This window comes from Pocillopora verrucosa, chromosome 4 (genome assembly GCF_036669915.1).
Source record: "Pocillopora verrucosa isolate sample1 chromosome 4, ASM3666991v2, whole genome shotgun sequence".
In the NCBI taxonomy this organism is placed as follows: Eukaryota; Metazoa; Cnidaria; class Anthozoa; order Scleractinia; family Pocilloporidae; genus Pocillopora; species Pocillopora verrucosa.
In genome coordinates this window covers 28801555-28820545 of record NC_089315.1, presented here as the reverse complement: position 1 = coordinate 28820545, position 18991 = coordinate 28801555, and the positions used below count along the sequence as shown (strand labels likewise).

At 36.8% G+C, this 18991-nt stretch overlaps 1 protein-coding gene across 1 annotated transcript; it reads left to right on the top strand.

Moving 5' to 3' along the window:
• The first annotated feature begins 6428 nt into the window (after positions 1 to 6428).
• LOC131785238 (retinal homeobox protein Rx1-like) lies at positions 6429 to 14021 on the top strand. Its single transcript, XM_059102088.2, has 3 exons — positions 6429 to 6808; positions 7249 to 7463; positions 12585 to 14021. The coding sequence occupies exons 1-3, from the start codon at positions 6586 to 6588 to the stop codon at positions 13026 to 13028; spliced, it is 882 nt and encodes a 293-aa protein (XP_058958071.1). The 5' UTR covers positions 6429 to 6585; the 3' UTR covers positions 13029 to 14021.
• Positions 14022 to 18991: the final 4970 nt, after the last annotated feature.

The window sequence follows — 18991 nt, the reverse complement described above, 5'->3', positions numbered from 1 at the left end:
TTAAAAATGTGTATTTTCATTTTGTCATAACGAGTAGAGTTGTTTGTCAAAACAACGCTAGAAAGCTGTATATAAAAAGTTTTCCTCGAAATTTTCTTTGCGGACAAAAGCTTATCATTGATCAGCGAAGAAACTTTACAAAGCGGATAAATCATGAAAAGAATCATTCTCCCATCTGTACGCATGTTCGTAAAGGTGCTGAGGAATTATATGTATTTCATGATGCATGGAATGTTGTCTCCTGACTACCCTGTTGATCACGAGGAGGAGTTTCACTTCGGAAACATGTGGTCGGCAAAGGGTTGGAAAGAAAATGCTCTTGAACATCCATCCCACTCTATAAAAAAGTGCTGTGTCTGTTGAATGTCTTGTAATTAAAACCACAGCACAAGTACCTTAGTAGGAGTGTGAGGCTCAAACACCAACTGGAAAGCAGTGATGAACGCCAATTAACTAAGATGCAATGAAGATTATGTAATCCCCATTATTTTTAGCTTAAAGATTCAATATTAAGTAGATGCATTTAGTTCGCCTTTTGATGTTATAACTGTCCACCGATGAACGAGAGAAGGAGTTTTCCTCCTTTAAACAGGTCTGTGATAAAACTAGTTCGCCTTCAAGGTAGATTTGTTTCCAGACAAGACACGGTTTGGCTTTTTTTCGTTGTTGTTTTCCAGAAAACTGCAAGACAATACACAAACTGTTCAGCACCTATCGGGTCGCTCCTCTCACTTAACCTTTTACTTGGTAACATTATCATTGGATATAAACCTAATACGTTTCTGGCTTACTGATGGAAAAATTGCGGATTAACGTTAGCTTTTCAGATTTAACTTGTTTAATTTTTCTTTTGACATGTGACCATCCTCAACGGCGAGTTTTCACGCACAAAAAAAAAAACAAGTGAAGACTAGACCCTCTTTATCATTTGTTCGACAAATCTGACCCCCACCCAACATTCCGTAATTGTACTGATGCTTCATCAGAGACTACTCACGACGGCATATCAGAGTAAATCATTTTCTTTTCATAATGGAGTAGATATTTTACCAAATAAGGAATTTTCTGATGGACTTTAAAAATAATAGCTTTTTCGGCATGTTACGTGAAAATTCGCCCTTACGAGAATAAACTTGACGATATGAATTTCCGTAGTCATTGCAATAGTTCTTAAATGACGGGGGTGCCTAGAGCGTCATTATATGGAGAGCTACCTTAATTAGTTTCCTAAAAACATGCAGTGGCTCAAATATTTGGTGTCAGTTTATTAGCGACGAAATGCCATCGAAAAGCACAGGGCAATATTAAAAAGGAGCTGTTTGTGAAACTGATGAAATTTGGCCAAAATAAATTGAACTTTCAGAGTGCTTTTTTTTGTTTTCCACAATCCGCCATCTTCATCCTAGCCTCTTTGAATCTTACCTACCTGAGAAAGCTTAGGGTTAAGATTTCGCCTGTTTGACAGTAATTTCAAAAACTGTGAAAAATTAATCGATAAAAATGGATATTGTTATAAGTTTGTGTTATGTCTGTGATTACAAATTCTTCCGACAGTCACGAGGTTTCTTTCAAGCGGACGACATGAAGCCTTAAGGTGTAAACCAAATATTGCAGAGCGGAATTTCCGTGTCGAATTATTTCCGTCTGTGAAATGTTTTGTCAAAAATTTCATTTTGTGTTCATGGGAAGATAAAGCTTGATGTTCCACGTGACTCTAAATTTTTTTTCCATCTTTATGTTTTTTAAACAGATACTCTGATATTAGAGGATTTCGAATCACGAAAATTTAGATATTGTCTCTCTTTCTCGCATGTTTCTTCCAAGGAGGTTACTTGCATGCCATGATAATCGGAACCCCACAGGAATTTTCTTCTGACAACCAGAATAAATCCTTTGTTCTTTACGTCAATTTTCTCGTTATGTAATAAAGGACATCACTTTAGACTTAAAACATCAATACAAAAAAGTTTCGAAACTTTCGTGACTCATCACATCTACGCGCGTGGATCAAAAGAACTTAATTAAAATGGTTCACTACAATTTCCAATTCAAAACCACACCGAAAATATCATGCTTCATTCAGCTATTTGAGGTGCTTGCGGAACCCCGGACTCCAAGTGAGAAGATCAATATCTATCATCAACAAGTTGAGCTTTTTGGCAATGTTGTGGACTAACAACAAAACCTCATCTGATTATGGCGTTAACTAGATTTGTCAAAAAATGTCAATAGACAGTTCCATCTTTCCAAGATTTAAGCAGCGGAAGGTCGAAAATTTTTCAAATATAGACGCTGGTAATTTGCCAGCAATTAATTCTTCGCCTAGTCAGTGCTCAATTATTGTACAGTATTACATGAGTCACCATCAAACAAGCTATAAATTAGTTCGTTCTATTTGCGATTGACAGCTTATTTGCGTCATGCTACAACATTAATCGTTTTATATACACGTCATTCGCACACCAGTGAACTCTTGTAATCATGACTCGGCAGGGGAAGCCATTAGCACGCGTTCGTAAATCAATCAAACTTTAAAATACTGTAGTGTAGTTTCAGCAAATTAAAATGAGTGCCTGACATCTTCAGGTTCCATCCTCAAAACAAGCCCCTCATTAATCTAGCAAATCAATAGAACTCGTTCCGCATGCTGAAAAGGCGGACACTTGCGGTTGATTACGTTTGTTCCCTTACTTGAAAATGTTACCATAACGTTGCGTTTGAATTGTTCAATTGCCCATTCTGTGCATTCCTTTTTAAGATAAAATACTTACTTTAAGGGTTCATATTCCCCGAAGGTGTTTCAAAAACTGGCCTTTTAAATCACGAGCTCTTTTCTACTGTTAGAGAACAGTCCATTTATCTTCTAAAGATATTGAAATATTTGCGGTTTTCTGCTTTTCAATTTAGAATGATCTTTTAAATTGTTCAAACTAATAAAAATTGCTCTTAAAATTCCACCGTTGACCACACTCTTGCTGCAAGAACTTCAGGTATCTTCACTGAGACAGACAACAGGTGGCATATCAAATGATTTTTTATAAGCTCTGATTCAAAATTGGGGCCGTGAAGGTTAACACATCAGTATAACTTACAGTTCCTTTCGTCTAAGCTTAAACCTTTGCGATAAGCATGAAAACTTGCTTCATTAGATCTTGAGCCATTTTCAAGTCAAAGATAATTTTCTTTAATAACTTTGAGGTTACGTGATAATTTTTTTTCCAGTAAAAAAACAAACAAAGACGTACAAAAAGGTAAGGATTAAGAATATTAATGAAAGCTGCAAATGATGAATTTCACAACTTTAAGTTTGACGTTTTCGTAAGAAAGACACACGAAGGGCTATGTCCTTGGGACAAATGATAAGGTGGCAAAGGGATAGAGGCGTTATTTTTTTCCCTTAAATTTAGACTGAAGAGAGAAAAACAGAAATTTGACTCTCAAAAATTTGCAACACGAGGCTGCTTTTTTGGTTATTTAGAAAACCTTAATAAAGTAAACCGAAAGACCAAGAAACGAGGAAATTGGAAAACAAAACTATACGACACGAGTGCTCGTACTTTCAGTTTCTTATGTCTACATAACAGGTGATTCTACTGCAAGATTTCCTCCTCCTGAGGGGCTTCTTGCGTAGAAAAACAAGGGAGCACTTTGCGACATGAATTCCCTATTTTGTAGAAAAAAATTGTACTACTCTGATGGCATTCAAACATTCTGAACACGATGCTCTTGCTTTTGCTTTGTCTTTTTACCCGCTGCTATTACTCCTTGTCAAGCGTTATACGTTTTTTAAGACCCAATAAAAGAAAGCTGCCAAACTTAACAGTTATTAAAAACACAGAGCAGAGAGAAGGGACGTTCCGAATTTGTGCTCGATACCCTCTCAATCAACTGAAATTCAAAGATCTCGCTGGCGAATCAGGCCATGTAGTTGTTTTAGGTGAAAGAATTGATCGCTGTGTGCTTTTTTGTTTAAAGTTTTCGAAAGCTTCCTATTTAGATAAATTTTTAATTAGATGTTCCGCTTTCCATCCCATCCAGGGCTTATTCTAAGAGCGCCGTGCAGTAAAGTTGAATAACACAATCAAATTCGCGAACACCAATTGGGTATGGTGGATAAGTAATTTTTCTTCCATTTGAAATATTTGCAGAAATGATATTTTAAAAGCGATAACTTTTGAAAAGTAACGATACAAGCATGTTTAGTCATAATTTTTTTGACAATTGAAGAACTCGCAGGGACCTACTTCAACTTAAAACCGAAGAGATCTCGTGTGGTCGTAATGGTCAGGTGTTGTGACTAGTTTGTTTTGCTTCCAATATGCAGGTCTAACGAGCTTATGTGATATTACTTGTTTTGTGTAAAATGACAAAACGTTTAATTTAACCTCTTGAAATCAAATACGTGCTTCCTTAGAGTTACGATACTATGACGAGAAAACCACCTTTCCTATAGGTTTTTCACATAGTTCCTGTTTTCTGATTGTTTGAAATTATTTCTTTTGTGTTCGAATTTTGAAGAAATCACGACAATTCCTCTCTGACTTGACTCACCCTTTTACTTATTGAGCAAGAAAGAGGACATATTTTCGACCCAGTTTCTAAGTCGTTTCCCGAAAAATAGGCGAAAAGTCTGACAACTATGTTGAATTCCAAGTTCTCAGCGTAACGATAACCTTTGGCCAAAATACAATATTGTTAACCGGTTATTACAAGCATCCATACATTAACGCCTTGTTTTGTATTGATGCTTGTCTCTGGTCATTTATTTATCTCTCTTTGTCCACTTAGTTTATCCTCCACCATGAACTGAAGGCCAAACATCAAGTGGTGAGTTAAGTGACCGGGATGTTTTGTTTCATGACACGACACCAATTTTTAAGGGCTGTACAAAAAATAGATGTGTAAAATAGGAAAACACTCTTACGACGTGTTAAATTTCATACGTGAGCTGATTTTTAATTTTGCGACACCGAGAATTCCTGAACCTTCCCTTTCATTCTTAATCAAGTTTGCGTATTTTGCTACCCACTCAGGAAACACGCCGAAACCAACGGAAGATAGATCATAAGGTCGAGAAAATTGCGGCGCCATTATGGATTGTTCCTTTTGTGTTATTCAAGTTGGCTGCAGGCTATGTTCAACCAATGTAATCCGCGTTAAGTATAGATCCAATATTCTCCTTTTCAAACGTAAAAAGGCATTGAAAAGATACAATAAACAAAACCTCTAAAAGCCAGCCACATAAAGGGTCTCTTGTGTTCTAAAGCCCTGTGGTTGGTTATAAACTAAAGATAAATGAATGTTTGTGAAGCCAGTGGCGTTGTGGATTTCAAGAGTCGCGAAACATGACGCAATAGGAACTAAGTCTTAATAGTTTTATAAATAGGCCATTAACTTACGAATACTGAGTAAGAACGCGCTTTGGTTTCGACAAAGATAAACAACTTCCTTGCCCAGGGCTATAATTAATTAGTTATCTTTGAAATATTCCAGTGGACTTCTTTATCCGTATTCATTTAATTTGCAAGGCAATTGTTAGGCCGACACAACGGATTGTTCTTTAATTAGAAAGTTACGAATACATTAGCGTTTTTGCACACCTTTCAGGACAAAGGAAGAAAAATGGTTCAGAAATCGTGCTCTGCTGCGAAGAATAAGCCTTTTGTGCTTTATCAGCTTGAAATTAAAAAGTATGATAAACATTTTGTGAGTATAATGAACGTCTCAGCTTGGCCTAGGTTTCAAGTTGAGTAGCAGCGTGCTGTGAAAAACCTACCTCGCTGAATAATCGCTGAGTTTATCTTTTTAAAGAAGTAAAGACTTAAAAAATTCGCTATTCTCGATGAATTCCGCATTGCAGCCGAGGAGTATTGCGTAATATCCGATCACGTCTTTTTGAACCAAATTGGCTTCGACCGAAATTTAATTAATTTATTAAACCTATTGCTTTAGTGAAACAACGAACGAGGTGTTAAAATATCCATGGCTACAGAGACATTTTAATAATCTTTATTGAGCGTTAATTGTATTATAGAGTCTCTTTAATCACCACACAGCGGTCAAAAACGTTGCTGTTGAGCTTTTGAAGTGCGAAATTTCGTCAAGAACTCCAAGGTATTCGAATTCCGGAGACGCGCAACTTCGACATCTTGGCGTCAATTTTACCTTCGCCACTCAGAACCTATTAACATGTAATAGGGAGAATTAAGACAACAAGACGATGACACAAATACATTTTATCAACTTCCTGGGTGGAATAGTGTTAAGAAGAGGCCATGGGGGCCAAAGGAACAAACAAACTTAAGTATTATATTGTTAATATCGCCTTAATCATAACGCAGCCCGCTGATTGGTTGCTGAAAATGGCCTATTTATTTTAAGGCCTTTGTTTGAACAAATAAACATTGATTAAAACTATGACAGTCGGTCATTTTGATTAACTAACAAAGGACGAAGATTAGGGGCAAATATAAAATCTGCATTAATCTAACTTTTCTTTTCAAATAAAAATTGTTAAGGACGAAGCTACTCCTTGGCGAGGACAAACACTCTTGGTTGGTTTACAGAGTGGACGGTGGACTGATAATGGATTCAGCCGCGCGACCGAGCATGGTCTTCACGGAGAAGAAGGAAAAAGAAACGCAAAATGGATCAGAGCATTCGATAGAATCGGCCCTTATTCAAGCTTCAAGTAAAGGTTACACGATCGATATGATTCTTGGAACAAACGATCGAAGACCAAAACCCAAACAGGAGGAAGCGTTCGAACAAGAAAGCAAACTGTCAAGAAATTCTAGCGACGACGAAGGTAAATTAAATAAACCATCACCACGTTCGCTTTCAAGTTGATATTACAATCTTATGACACACTTGAGACAGTTTACTCAAGGAATTTCAATGCACTCGTCTTCTCTTTTCGCTGAACGCTCTGCAAACATAGCGGAAAGTTTCAGATGAGGTGCTAATTTCGTGTTTAAATTTCAATTTCCCCATCCTTGAATTGTCAAACAACGAGGAAATGTTTACTTCGCTTTCAATTCTAACCACAAGCGTAGATTTTTGCGAGCTCGAACCATGACTAACTTTCGGAACTGTGTGTTTGCACAGTGCGCCTTTTGATGTTCAGTGCGACTGCCGTGATTTGCAAATTTACATGCGGCAGAAGAGAAGGCAATGCTTAAAGTGTTTAAATGCAGTTAACCGGCTTGCTGTGCTTTTATTTATCCACTTAATTTTCTCATTTGTTAGATGACTTGAGCGTGGGCGACGAGAAAGGATTCAAGGACGAGGACGACCTTGACGAAAATGATGGCAAGCCGAGAAAAATGCGCCGGAGTCGCACCACCTTCACGACCTACCAACTTCACCAACTCGAGCGCGCTTTTGAGAAAACACAATATCCTGACGTTTTTACAAGGGAAGAGTTAGCCTTGAGGCTGGACTTGAGTGAGGCACGAGTGCAAGTGAGTAAGGTTTTTCAATTATTCATAGTCAGTTCTAGGCACAAAAAATGGCAGGACTATTTGGGGCGAAGCAGCCGCGAAGTAATCTGTGTTACTAATCGGCATTTTGGCAGCAGTCGCTGCGAGAGGCGGTGAAAGGCGGCGCGAATTCTCTATGTTTAAACTCGGACTTTTGATGAAAACGTGATAAAATCAACTTGTGACTTTTGTGTTGTATGACTGTGCATTTTACCCTGTATTCAATTCATTGCAGATCATTTTAAGGTTCTTGCTTATTATCAAGAAGCAAATAGGAAAAAAAATTAAACTGGTTTTTATAGAAGGGTGTTTTTTAAGTGGCTCGTCCTGATCTGGTTGCGTGGCGCCCGAGTCATCTTTTTTGAGAATGCAACAATATTTAAACTTTTGCGATTGAGTAGTTGTGATACAGTATGAAGCTTTTGTTTCATCAATTACGTGGGTGAAAATCAAGCTGATGAAATAACAGCTCCAGTCGCCTTACTCATTAAATCAATGAGTTACAACCTAGTATTTACGACAAATTTAAAATTGTATTTAACATTTGTAGCTCTGATAACTTTCACTGGAGAGCGTGTGCGAAACGACACTGAAAAAAATGGCTTTGAATTTGAACGCTTGGAGAATTCACGGCCGAACAGCTAGCTGGCGCAAGTGATTCTTATAAAACAGCTATTTTGATTACAGCAATTGGAGTTGCTGTCCTAAGAGGGGAAAAATTACCGTCTGAATAACGTGTTATGACGAAAATACTGGCCATGACGAAACAGTGTACGTTACGTACGTTACGGCCTAACGACTCGGTTACGCCCGGAGACCGTAGAGTGGAACATGTTAATCTGCGAGGGCTTCTAAACGAAATTTCGCTTGAAATTGAAATTTAGTTGAAAAGTAACTCGTTCACGTTTTGAAAGCGAAGCAAATGAAATGGGCCTAATAATGATGCAATTTGGTTCGAAACGCGGCTGTCTCTAAAAGCATAAGACAACAGACGTTAAGCTCGTGTTGTGACAATTTTTATGCCATGTAATTAAATTTCGGAAGGTTTTGTGAAATTTCAGAGATATTGAAATTTGCATCCAGTTGTCGGCGTGTAAAAGTGTATACCAAAGCTTTTTTCTGCTCTAGCAAATGACAGTTTAACCTGCGCGGTTGAAAAGATGTCTGAAGGGTAATTAATAGATTGAAACAAAAAAGTTTTTATTCGATTGCAATGATAGTGTTTGGGGCAAAGCGTTCTTTTCTTGGTATCGCTCTGAATTTATTTAGTTCTGACGAAAAGCTATTAACCACTGTAAATTGCATTTTAAGTGAATATGTATACAAAGACAGTACAATTGAGGCAATTATTTTGTCGTATTAATGGGTTATATTGAACAGCCATGAAAACAAAGTGGATAATTAATCATGACGTAGATACTAGAATTGGCAATTAGCGTAGGACCTTTTGAACAAGCCAGGCTACCTTTATAATGATTTCAATGGCACGACGCAGTCATAAAAATAACTATTGCCCCAGGGGTTTGGTGGTAGGAAACTGAATGACTTAATTATGAAGAACCTCTTGCTTTCAAAACCTGACTAAGTCCTGTGTCATTGTAATTACGTCAAACGAAATCAAGTTAGAATTGCTCAGCAAAAAAAAGCTTGAAGGTTTCACTTCATTTGTTCTCTGAAATATTAGCGTCGTACAGTTACAAGAAACCTGTTTACAGTCGTCATTACTCTAGGCATTTCTCTCCTATTGAGTTGTCGTTGAGGTTCGCTGAAGTCAGAGAAACATTTCTGGCATCTTTTTGCTATTTCCTTTTGAATATGCACAAAATATGTTTCCTCTAGAAAGTACTTGATGACGGTGAAGTGCCAAGGATTACTGGACTAATTTGATGTGATAAACAATAGGATAAACTTGAAAAACATCGCCGCTTACTTGTGTACTCATATAAATTAAACCGTAATTCTTGTTGAAACTACTGTTCCTCTGAAAAGTAATAAAGTTAACGCGGATTTGGAAAAAAAATTATTGCCACCTAGTTTAGAGCTAATAAGAGTATTATTGTATACACTCGTTCTGTTTTCATTACACACACGCTTGTAAAGGTGCTATAAACAATGTTGTTATGAAACCAACCTTTTTTGAACGCTCCTGGGTATGCCAGAATCGTAAAGTTTCTTGTTCGGTCACTTAAGACTATTTGGCTTACATTTTCTGCGACAGGTCTTGTTTGAGATTTTAATTTACAAAACAAGGTACAGTGATCAAAGTCTCTGAAAGAGTTACTTCATAACTGCTTGCGTGCTACATCAAGTTAATTTGTATTCAGAAGAGAATGCTCTCAATCACTTAGCCGGAAGGCAAAATTACACAGACAAAGTCCAACATCTGTGGGTTTAAATTGATAGTTTGGTAGACCTAAAATTGCATAATATAAATAAAAACACCTTAATATGTCTATAGCTTGGGCTTTTTGTAATGATTCTGATAAAGTAAAGAGTAAGTTGCGAAATCAAATCTCTAATCTTGACAAACCACTCCTCGTTTCGACAGGGAATTAGAATAAAGACTTTTTATCTCAAAGGATGTTGTTAATGAAATCCCAAATATTGATTTCAGCTCAAGCTAAAAGGCCTCTGGTGAATGCTATAGATAACGTACCTAATAAACAGTTGAAAGAATTTTAATTACTCAGTTAATCAACAGAAAATCTGATTTTTTCCGTATTTCATCGGAGAAGATGTGTAACTTAGCATCCAACTTTCTGGATCTTAAAACTGCGTGTATTACATCCTTCGGCGGCACATTTTAGTTCCAATTGTGTCTGTCTGTCTCGTTAGTGCTTTCGTAAACCCATGGCGTCTATTGCATTTTTCGCAATATTTCTTTATGATATGAAAATATAGGTTATTAGATAAAAATCTTCAACCAACAGCTTCTTTTCACATAAGCCCATATATTATCTGAATGCTATGTATCTTTAAATTGTGTTATACACGCGATAAAACTTTTTTTCTTTTCCTGGGTTTGCATAAAAAATACATTTCTATGATTCATATATGGATTTTCCTATCACAAGATAATGAGAAATGGACGGAAACAGGTTTAAAAGAAGAAACTAGCCTCCTTCCTATGAGTCTGTTCTAAGTTAGCCGAATAACTATTGCCTTGGTCGTGAAAGATCGTTTTCCCGGGCTGTCGTTAAAAGATCCAGTCAAGAAAAGGCCGCAAATTCGCTTTCTTGCTTGCTAGATACACATTGTTACTAGAGCCACTTTGCCTGCAATTTTTTGTGAAGTTTGTGCTGTATACTAAAAGCTTTGATTTCCAGTAAGGACATTGCTAGGCAAAACTGTCAATTAGGTAAGGAATCACTAAAATCTTTAAAGAATGGTAATATGGCCGTCTTATACTTCTAATCTTATCTATGTCGAGATTTAAAATGATAAAGTGACAGTGAACAAAATTTACTGGTTCTGAAATGGCTCTGTTTCCTGTTTATAAGTTTAATGCATTTGTAAATTAGTCTTTGTTTTCTAATGGGGCCATTACAATCGAAATAAGTCAGTGCGAAGAAGACAGTTTCTCCCAATCGTTTCTTATGCTATAACAATGCCTCTGTAAAGATAAATATATTAAACAAATTAAGGATTATATTAAGCCTTTAATACATCTGAAATCTATTTCTCATAGACCTTTATCGCTTCCAATTGATACCAACACCATTAATATTATCTATTAAACGTGATTATATGGAAAAGCATGGTATAATGGACTAAAAATGTCGCTGAAGTTTTAAAGCGAAATTTTCCTGCTAAAACCTTTTAGCACATTTTGTCCGTTTGGACACAATCTCTCTGGTGTGTTTAACATTTCATGGTTTTGATTTCAATTCTCTGAGAGCAACCTTACACTACATGGCTTTATAGGATTCCTAGTTCAGATACATTTCTATCGTATGTGTGTTTGGAAAAATAATTATAGTTTACTAATTTTCAGCAAATCATGATAAAACCGTATTTTTCTTTGAAAAGAGAGAAGAAAAGGAAAGCTGTTCGCTAATTACTATCAGTTAATGTATTATGTCGCAAGTTTTCCTTAATACATGTGGCTTCAACACTTCGACACGTGCCCAAAGCATGGTGTTCTTCTTCCTGCCACGCGGTTTTCGTTTAGTTTTTTTTGTCCGATCGCGAAGAATGATACGCGTACATTTCTAGAACTGCCGGTACCTTAACTGTCCTTTACTACAATCGTGTAGAAAATTCAGTTTATTTAAATAGTGATGCGCAAAGACTGAACAAAAGACACAATCCAATGTTCGATAAACCTCATTATCGAAAAGGGAAAACACCGAAGCCATGTCGTTAAGAAAGAGACTGGCAGAGAGAAATGCATTCGGCAACTGAGATCACACAGTGAGTCTTGAGGTTTGAAATTTTAAAAGGCAGCTTATCAAGGATATTTCACATTGACAATCCTTTAACGTCTAATGTATGGAGTTCGTACGCTGAACACTAGTCTGAGTGTTGAAATAGCGTTTCCTTAACAATAAGTGTGGGGCGTTTATTGTTTACGACAGCTGCAGACTAACCAAGAGAGGACAACCATTAAAGTGATTGTTGTTGGAAGCGGTATTAATAGCGTTTATGGATGGCATTGTGGTACCAGTCAAGAATGATTGCTGATAATTACCGACCACTAGGCAAAGAGACACACGTTGTGACATAAAACTCGTGGCCTTGCGTTGCTTCTCCAAACAACTTCTCTGAGCTGGCGACATGTCTGAAACAATTATTTCTCATTTCAATTCTTAGCTAGAACTTTCTCTGCAGCAAAAGCTGCGTTCATGGAAAGATCAATTGTATCTTTAGCGAATAATGGAGAAGGATGAAAAAAAGTACAAGAGATAATGGGTTTTTTTGCTTGTTTTTGACAAATTATAATTAATTTCCTTTATAAATCATTTCACCGTTTGTTTACCTCAACTTTCCTCGCAGTCGTCTTAAATGAGATCAATCATCTTTACCTTCATTTCCTTCATTTATTTCTTCGTTTTATTAATCAATCACTAACTTGTTCTTTCTCTTCCATCGTGCCCCTTCCAGGTATGGTTTCAAAACAGAAGAGCTAAATGGAGAAAACGGGAAAAGTCCATGGGACGCGAAAGCCCTACATACCTTTACGGGCCATCGAATGACTACAGGGCCCTTCAAGATGTTCCGCACGTGCACCCTGGTGCACATCCGTTCACTCCAGGAGTGGACAGATGGCACCCGCATGTCCCAGCCCTAAGCCTTTTGTCTCCTTTCGCCACTGCACCAAGTCCATATGGTCCTCTAGGAGCCCATCTTAACGTTCCCGGACTCTCACCAGCAGCGATGTATACACACCATTTGTACAGACAGTACGTCAGACCGGGAATGACACCATTTCTAAAGAACCCCTCGGAAACGCAGGAATTTCGAAGAACGAGCATAGAAAATCTGAGATACAAGGCAAAGCAACACAGCACCGCACAATCACTAGCTGATGGAAACAAGACTGTTTAACTTATAATCCGTCAATTTACCTGCAATAAATTTACCTGCAATATAGAGCCATTTTTAACTATTCTATGTGCCGACAATAAGTATAGATAAAATAAAACAAAGTTACTCTCCTCTAATTTACAGTAAAGAATCCAATTAGGTTTTAGCGCTTAGCTCAAGCATTTCTACAACAAATATATAGACTAAGAATTGTGTATTGGCCTTCCAAGAAATCGTGTTTCAAGAGAAATCAACTTAACATGTCACTCGATGAGGCTTTTTATGAGGACCAACGACTCTGGCTAACTTAGTAAAAGTCAAGCCAAGTAGAAATACACCACTAATCTGCGTAAAACATTGACTTGTAAAGAAATTACTTTGCGACCCAAAGTAAAGTTGATCAACAACATCACTAATTATTTTTTTACACATCGACGTATATAATTGGTTATTGGCCTATAAGGTCATAAAATCAGCAAGACATTCGTATAGAATCATAATTACAACTCGAAAATCGAGTCCACCATCTTCAAATGTTGTACATAGTATTCATTATACCTCAGCAATACGGCTATCCATCGTTTTGAGGTTGATGTAACTTATTATAAGAATGTGTGCTTTTTTGTAATAACGAGGAATTGAAAATATATTTAAAATAGTAAAATATATTTCTTATTTATAAACGCTGAAATGCTTGGTGCATGTAAGACCTCGATTGTGGTAATACATTAGTTTGGATAGTTAGAACACGTGCATACCCATACTTGTATTTTTCTAATCTAAGGTTTCACAAAGTCACACGCATTTTTTCTTCACTTTTCGTTGTGTCACCTTGAAATACGCTTATTTCAAGAAAAGCAGTTTCTAGAACAATTTTATGGCTTTGTAGTTTCTTTGCAATTAAAGTCTGTCTGCTTTCAATTGGGTATTAATGATATGGTTAAACATTTAACTGAAGTATTGTTAAAGTTTGTGAGCTAACTAACAAGTGGTAAATAAAGTTAGATTCTATAACTTTGCCCATTAAGTAGCAGGCCTGTAGTTTGTTAAGATCTACTGGGAAAACTTCATCTTGTGCAGAGGCTATTGGGCTCAATATTAGCATAAAGAGTGAAGCCTTGAGGGACTAAATGGAATCATATTGAGAGGGTCTCCGTGGGAAGCCCGTTTGACGGCAGACGGTTAAATTTTAGACGATATGACGGCTGCAGTTAATTTGTTGGAGTTAATGTAATATTAGTAGTTGTTATTTGCTCTTTAAATCTTAAAAAAGGCACAATTTTGCAAAAATTGGAATAAATCAATTTTCATAAAATTATCAAAACTTGAGTAAATCTTTTTGAAGGAGTCTGTGTCAGAAGGAAAAAACGCCGTAGAGAAATTCGAAAACTTTTTCACATTTTCAAGCTTGAAGTGTTGCTTCAGTTGTATATCGTGAAGGATTTTTACATAATGTGTCCAAGAATCTGACTGGAACTTAATGATTTTCTTGACCGGAAATGTTTCGGCTGAATCGCTCAGCCTTCATTAGTCTGTTGGACGGTGAGTGGTAACACATCACTGTAGCAATTAAGAGACTGATGAACGATACAGCCGAAATATTTCCAAGAAAATCAATACTTCCCAGTCAGATTCCTCTGCACGTGTTCAGAACGTCATGGTGGACTGAACATTTCTGCTTCGACCTTTCCATAAGTTCATTTTGTAAAAAATTCACCTGATTGAATGTGTAGAACATATGTTGACTCTATTTTGGTTCTCAATGATAAATGTCTAAGAGAAGGCTTATATTGACTGTCTTTATTGACGACTGACGGCAAAGATCTTCCATTTTAAACGGTTAATGATTAATATTTTGGCCATTTGATGGTTGATGGTTTAGAACCTTTCTAGTCTATCGGATAAGGTGACTGACTAAAGTATTCAGAATTCGGGGACCAGATAGTCGCACCGAAGTATGAAAGATGACCCGTTTCCCCTCCGGCCTGCATTAGGTGAGAATGACATTAACAGAACATTTGAAGTGTTTTGTCTGCACAGCGCTCTTGGGAAGTTGAGAAAGATATAACCTCATGTCACTCTTCACCATTTTGGATTTTTCTCAGGTAGATTATGTTTTTATGCGGTTTTTTTCTTTTACGAAGAACTGAAAAATTGACAACACAAATAAATAAATAAATAAATGAATAAATAAATAAATAAATAAATGAATAAATAAATAAATAAATGAATAAATAATTAAATGAATAAATAAATAAATAAATAAATAAAATTGCCAGAGCATAATGTAATGAAATACAAAGTTTTTTCTTTCAAGGACTTGTACATCGATTCTCCGAGTAAGCTGTTGGAGAGTGTCGTTAAGAAAGAAACTTTTGGCACGAACCTTCTCTTGGAAACTTTCTATCAATATCTATCACCATCTCTCTTTAAGAAAGGTTCGACTCCTTAGGTATGGTTAAGGGAAAATACTGTTACCTTATTTTCTCTTGGCATGACTATGACGGGTCCCTAACGATAAGCTCTTGCCTTCTGCTTCTATGGTTTATAAACTTACCTGATTTCTCTCTCGTTGCTCGTAAAATATTACTTTTATTGATAGTGATAGAGGAAACTGTAGTCAATCATTGAAAAAGTTCCCGCGCAAAACTTGAGCTTTGCTCACTTGACCTATTTCTACCAATCACGAGAGGGGGATGATTCGTGCGCGGTTACTAATGCAACAAGATGGCGACTTTCTTGGAGCTGTAAGAATTTGTCAAACTATCATGGCCTGGATTCCCTTTGCAGGTAACTTCGAAATTTGTTACGATATCTTTCGCCTTTGTTACGTTTCATAGTGTTCGTTTGCAGCCTGCTTATGACATGGGTAGGATCTAAGTTTCGCAACTAGCCCGGTGAAGCCTTAAAAACTGTTGTGCTTCTCGGCGAGTTTGCCTTCAGGAGTTCATGGTTTTTTCCCAGGTTTACCTTCACAGTTTCCCGCGAAATCTTACGGCATGAAAGAGAAGAGCACAAAAAAATTTACTGAACGATGCTTAATAAATCTTAGTTACATTTTTCTCATCCACAGAAAAAGTTAAACCATAGAAACGCCAACCAGCTACGGAATGCGCTTTAGACGACAATGGTACAGACAATATAATATGTCACTACAAACAAAGTAAGCTTTCGGTTTAGCAGCCATGGATAGCTTTGTCGACCTTATTAGTTATGAGGCTTCATCAACACAGAATGGCTAACACTATTGCGTTGGGTTCTCACTGTGGACTTAAACTCTAAGATATAAATGTCAATTCACTACACAACCTACCTTACATTTCTTTCACAGTTTATGCCTAAACATTTAAACATAACCTCCTACGTGATATTTTCCTTTCTTATTTTATCACCTTTTTGCTTGAAAATTTAATGATATTGTGCAGAGGAATTGCACTTTTGTCACTCTTTGGAAGGAAAGGGCTAATTTCTGAAGGCTTCTGCATCACTGTCATTCAACAAGAACTAGTAAAATCATCCTATTTAGGCCACATTTTTCAAAGGTGTATTGCTGCGACGGGTAGATATAAGTATTTATGAAAAAGGACAATTTTTTTTAAAATTTCAGTTTAAAAAATGAATAAACAATGAGCATAAAATTTTTAATCAACCCAGAGTGGTTGTACTATGCCTTGTCATATTCTTAACAGCTTAGTATCCCCAATCCAGCCAATGTTCACTTTGTTATTGCTAAAGGGATTGGCGCACTCAAAAAATAGCTATGATAATTCTGATGTTGAATTGCATTGTAGATTTATTACTTGATTTGATTTATTTGCATGACTTATGCTATGTTCTATATTCCAGGACAGTGGAATACCCTCAGTTGATTTATGGGTGTCATGGCGTCAGAGTGCATTAAGGTCAGGGGTATAAAGGTCGAGGTAAATAATATTGTTAGGTCTTGCTTTATATGGTAACTTTGATATCTATTTGTATGTTTTCATGATACCTTTTTAACCAAGGTATGACTTGTTGTTTAGTTGTAAGTCTTATTAACCTGAAAATTGTTGCCATGCATGTGAACGTGGAACTGGTTACTTGATTCGGTTTTTCTTACAAAATGTGTCACATGTGTTGTTGTGGTTTTAATGACATAGAAGTTAGTCTTAAAAGACTCTCATGAATATTGACTTGTCCAAAAATGTGTATGTCGATATATCAGCCAGTACAATAACACTAGTGATTTTATTTTTAAAAAGATATTACTTTGGTAAATATATACAATAGCCACCATCATATACTTTAGGCATAATAAGCTTCAAACAGCAGAGACTTGAAGTACATATGACCAAAACTTCAACTTGTGTCTTTACAATACAAGTGAGTTTACAGGTAAGGGAGGAGGGTGTAGGGGAGGGGTGGGTGGAGAAAGAATAGGGTTGTTGGTACGTGTTGCTATGGTGATGAGTCTATAATCTAGGTTATGGAAGTTGGTTTTCGTTTGAGATGCTCCTTTTCTTGCCCCTGGTTTTACCATTACTATCTTTTCCAGATATAGGGTTCTGTTTGCACAGTGGGTGTTGTTAATCTCAGAGAAATTTATCTTTTATATCTTAACTTGACAATACTCAAAAATGTGTAGATTACTCAGAAGAGTACACAGGCTGATCTGTTATTACGTCTTACTGCAGCGCATTGAGGGAATGTTTGACAGTTCACCAACTTTTTTGGCATTCCGTAAGTCAAGGATTACAGTCATCTTGAAAGGCCCCCTTACCCTGTGTATTTTCTGATTCAACCTGTTACCAAACTTCCCTATGTTCCCTATGCTAACGGCCCGAAGAATCATTGGTCCACATTCTCTTAATAGCCTCTAACTCTCAAGATTCAGTTAGCAATCCTCCCTTCTTGCCGTCTTACATTGCCATGTGATTAAGACACTGGACACCATGCTCTGGCTGATAAGCTTGTCTGATCTCTGCAAGATGAGATATTTGCATTGCAATTAAAAATTACATGTTAGCTATTTCAATTCTAGTAATTAAAGGGTTAAGGTAAAGACAAACCTTATCAATTGTTTAAATTGCGGCGTTTTCAAGGATTTCCAGCCCTGAAGAAGGGCCGTAACTGCACACTTGTAAAGTTACATTAATTCTTACGTATGTTTGCTATCACCAATCGGCTGCTGACACGTCACTCGTCTTTCGCGCCTCTCAGGCAAACGGGGTTTATTCAATAAACAAAGTAATACATAGTTGCCTGTAGATATGGAATTTCTCTTCTTGTGTTCAACTCGATATCTGTCGTTTGCGACTCTCACTAGTGAGCTACTGAGTTGAATTGGGAAGTTCCGTATCCACGAGCACCCATGTATTATATTCCCTTTTGAATAGGAGGAAAGTTGATATTTCAGCACTCTTTTCTATGTTCGATTGATTGTTTAGTTGTAAAAATAGAATTTTGCTGTTCCCTCTTCGCACATTTTACCGCCTGTACGTCCCAAGAGAATAGAGGCCAATACAATTAAGACGTACCACATCAACAGGAAGGGTGGGGAGCGTAAAAATAATAATAATAGTAATATTAATGACTGCGAATATATGAAGTCGAAAATGTAAAGTGCAGATTAAGAGGTGAATATGAACGTGGTCAACGCAGTAATGAACATTACTTAAGAAATAGAGAAAATAAGGCCTGACAAAAAACCAGGCCTGTGCGGGATTCGAACCCATAATACTAATGATGATAACAATAATAAAAAATTCGGAAAGAGTGGGATGATAATGGCTACATTCATTTAGCGTCATCGTTTTGAAGTACATCCACTCAATTGATTGATGTGTTTGTTCCTAGTCTCATCAGAGAAAATCGCGTTCCCCTTTTTTAGATGTATAGGAGATCTCTAACTTGTTTATCTAACTTTTATTTTTTTTAACAAACTTTTCAAGGAGAAAGTTTCTAATCCCTGAAAACATTTTTTAACCTTGGCAAATTTGGTCTTT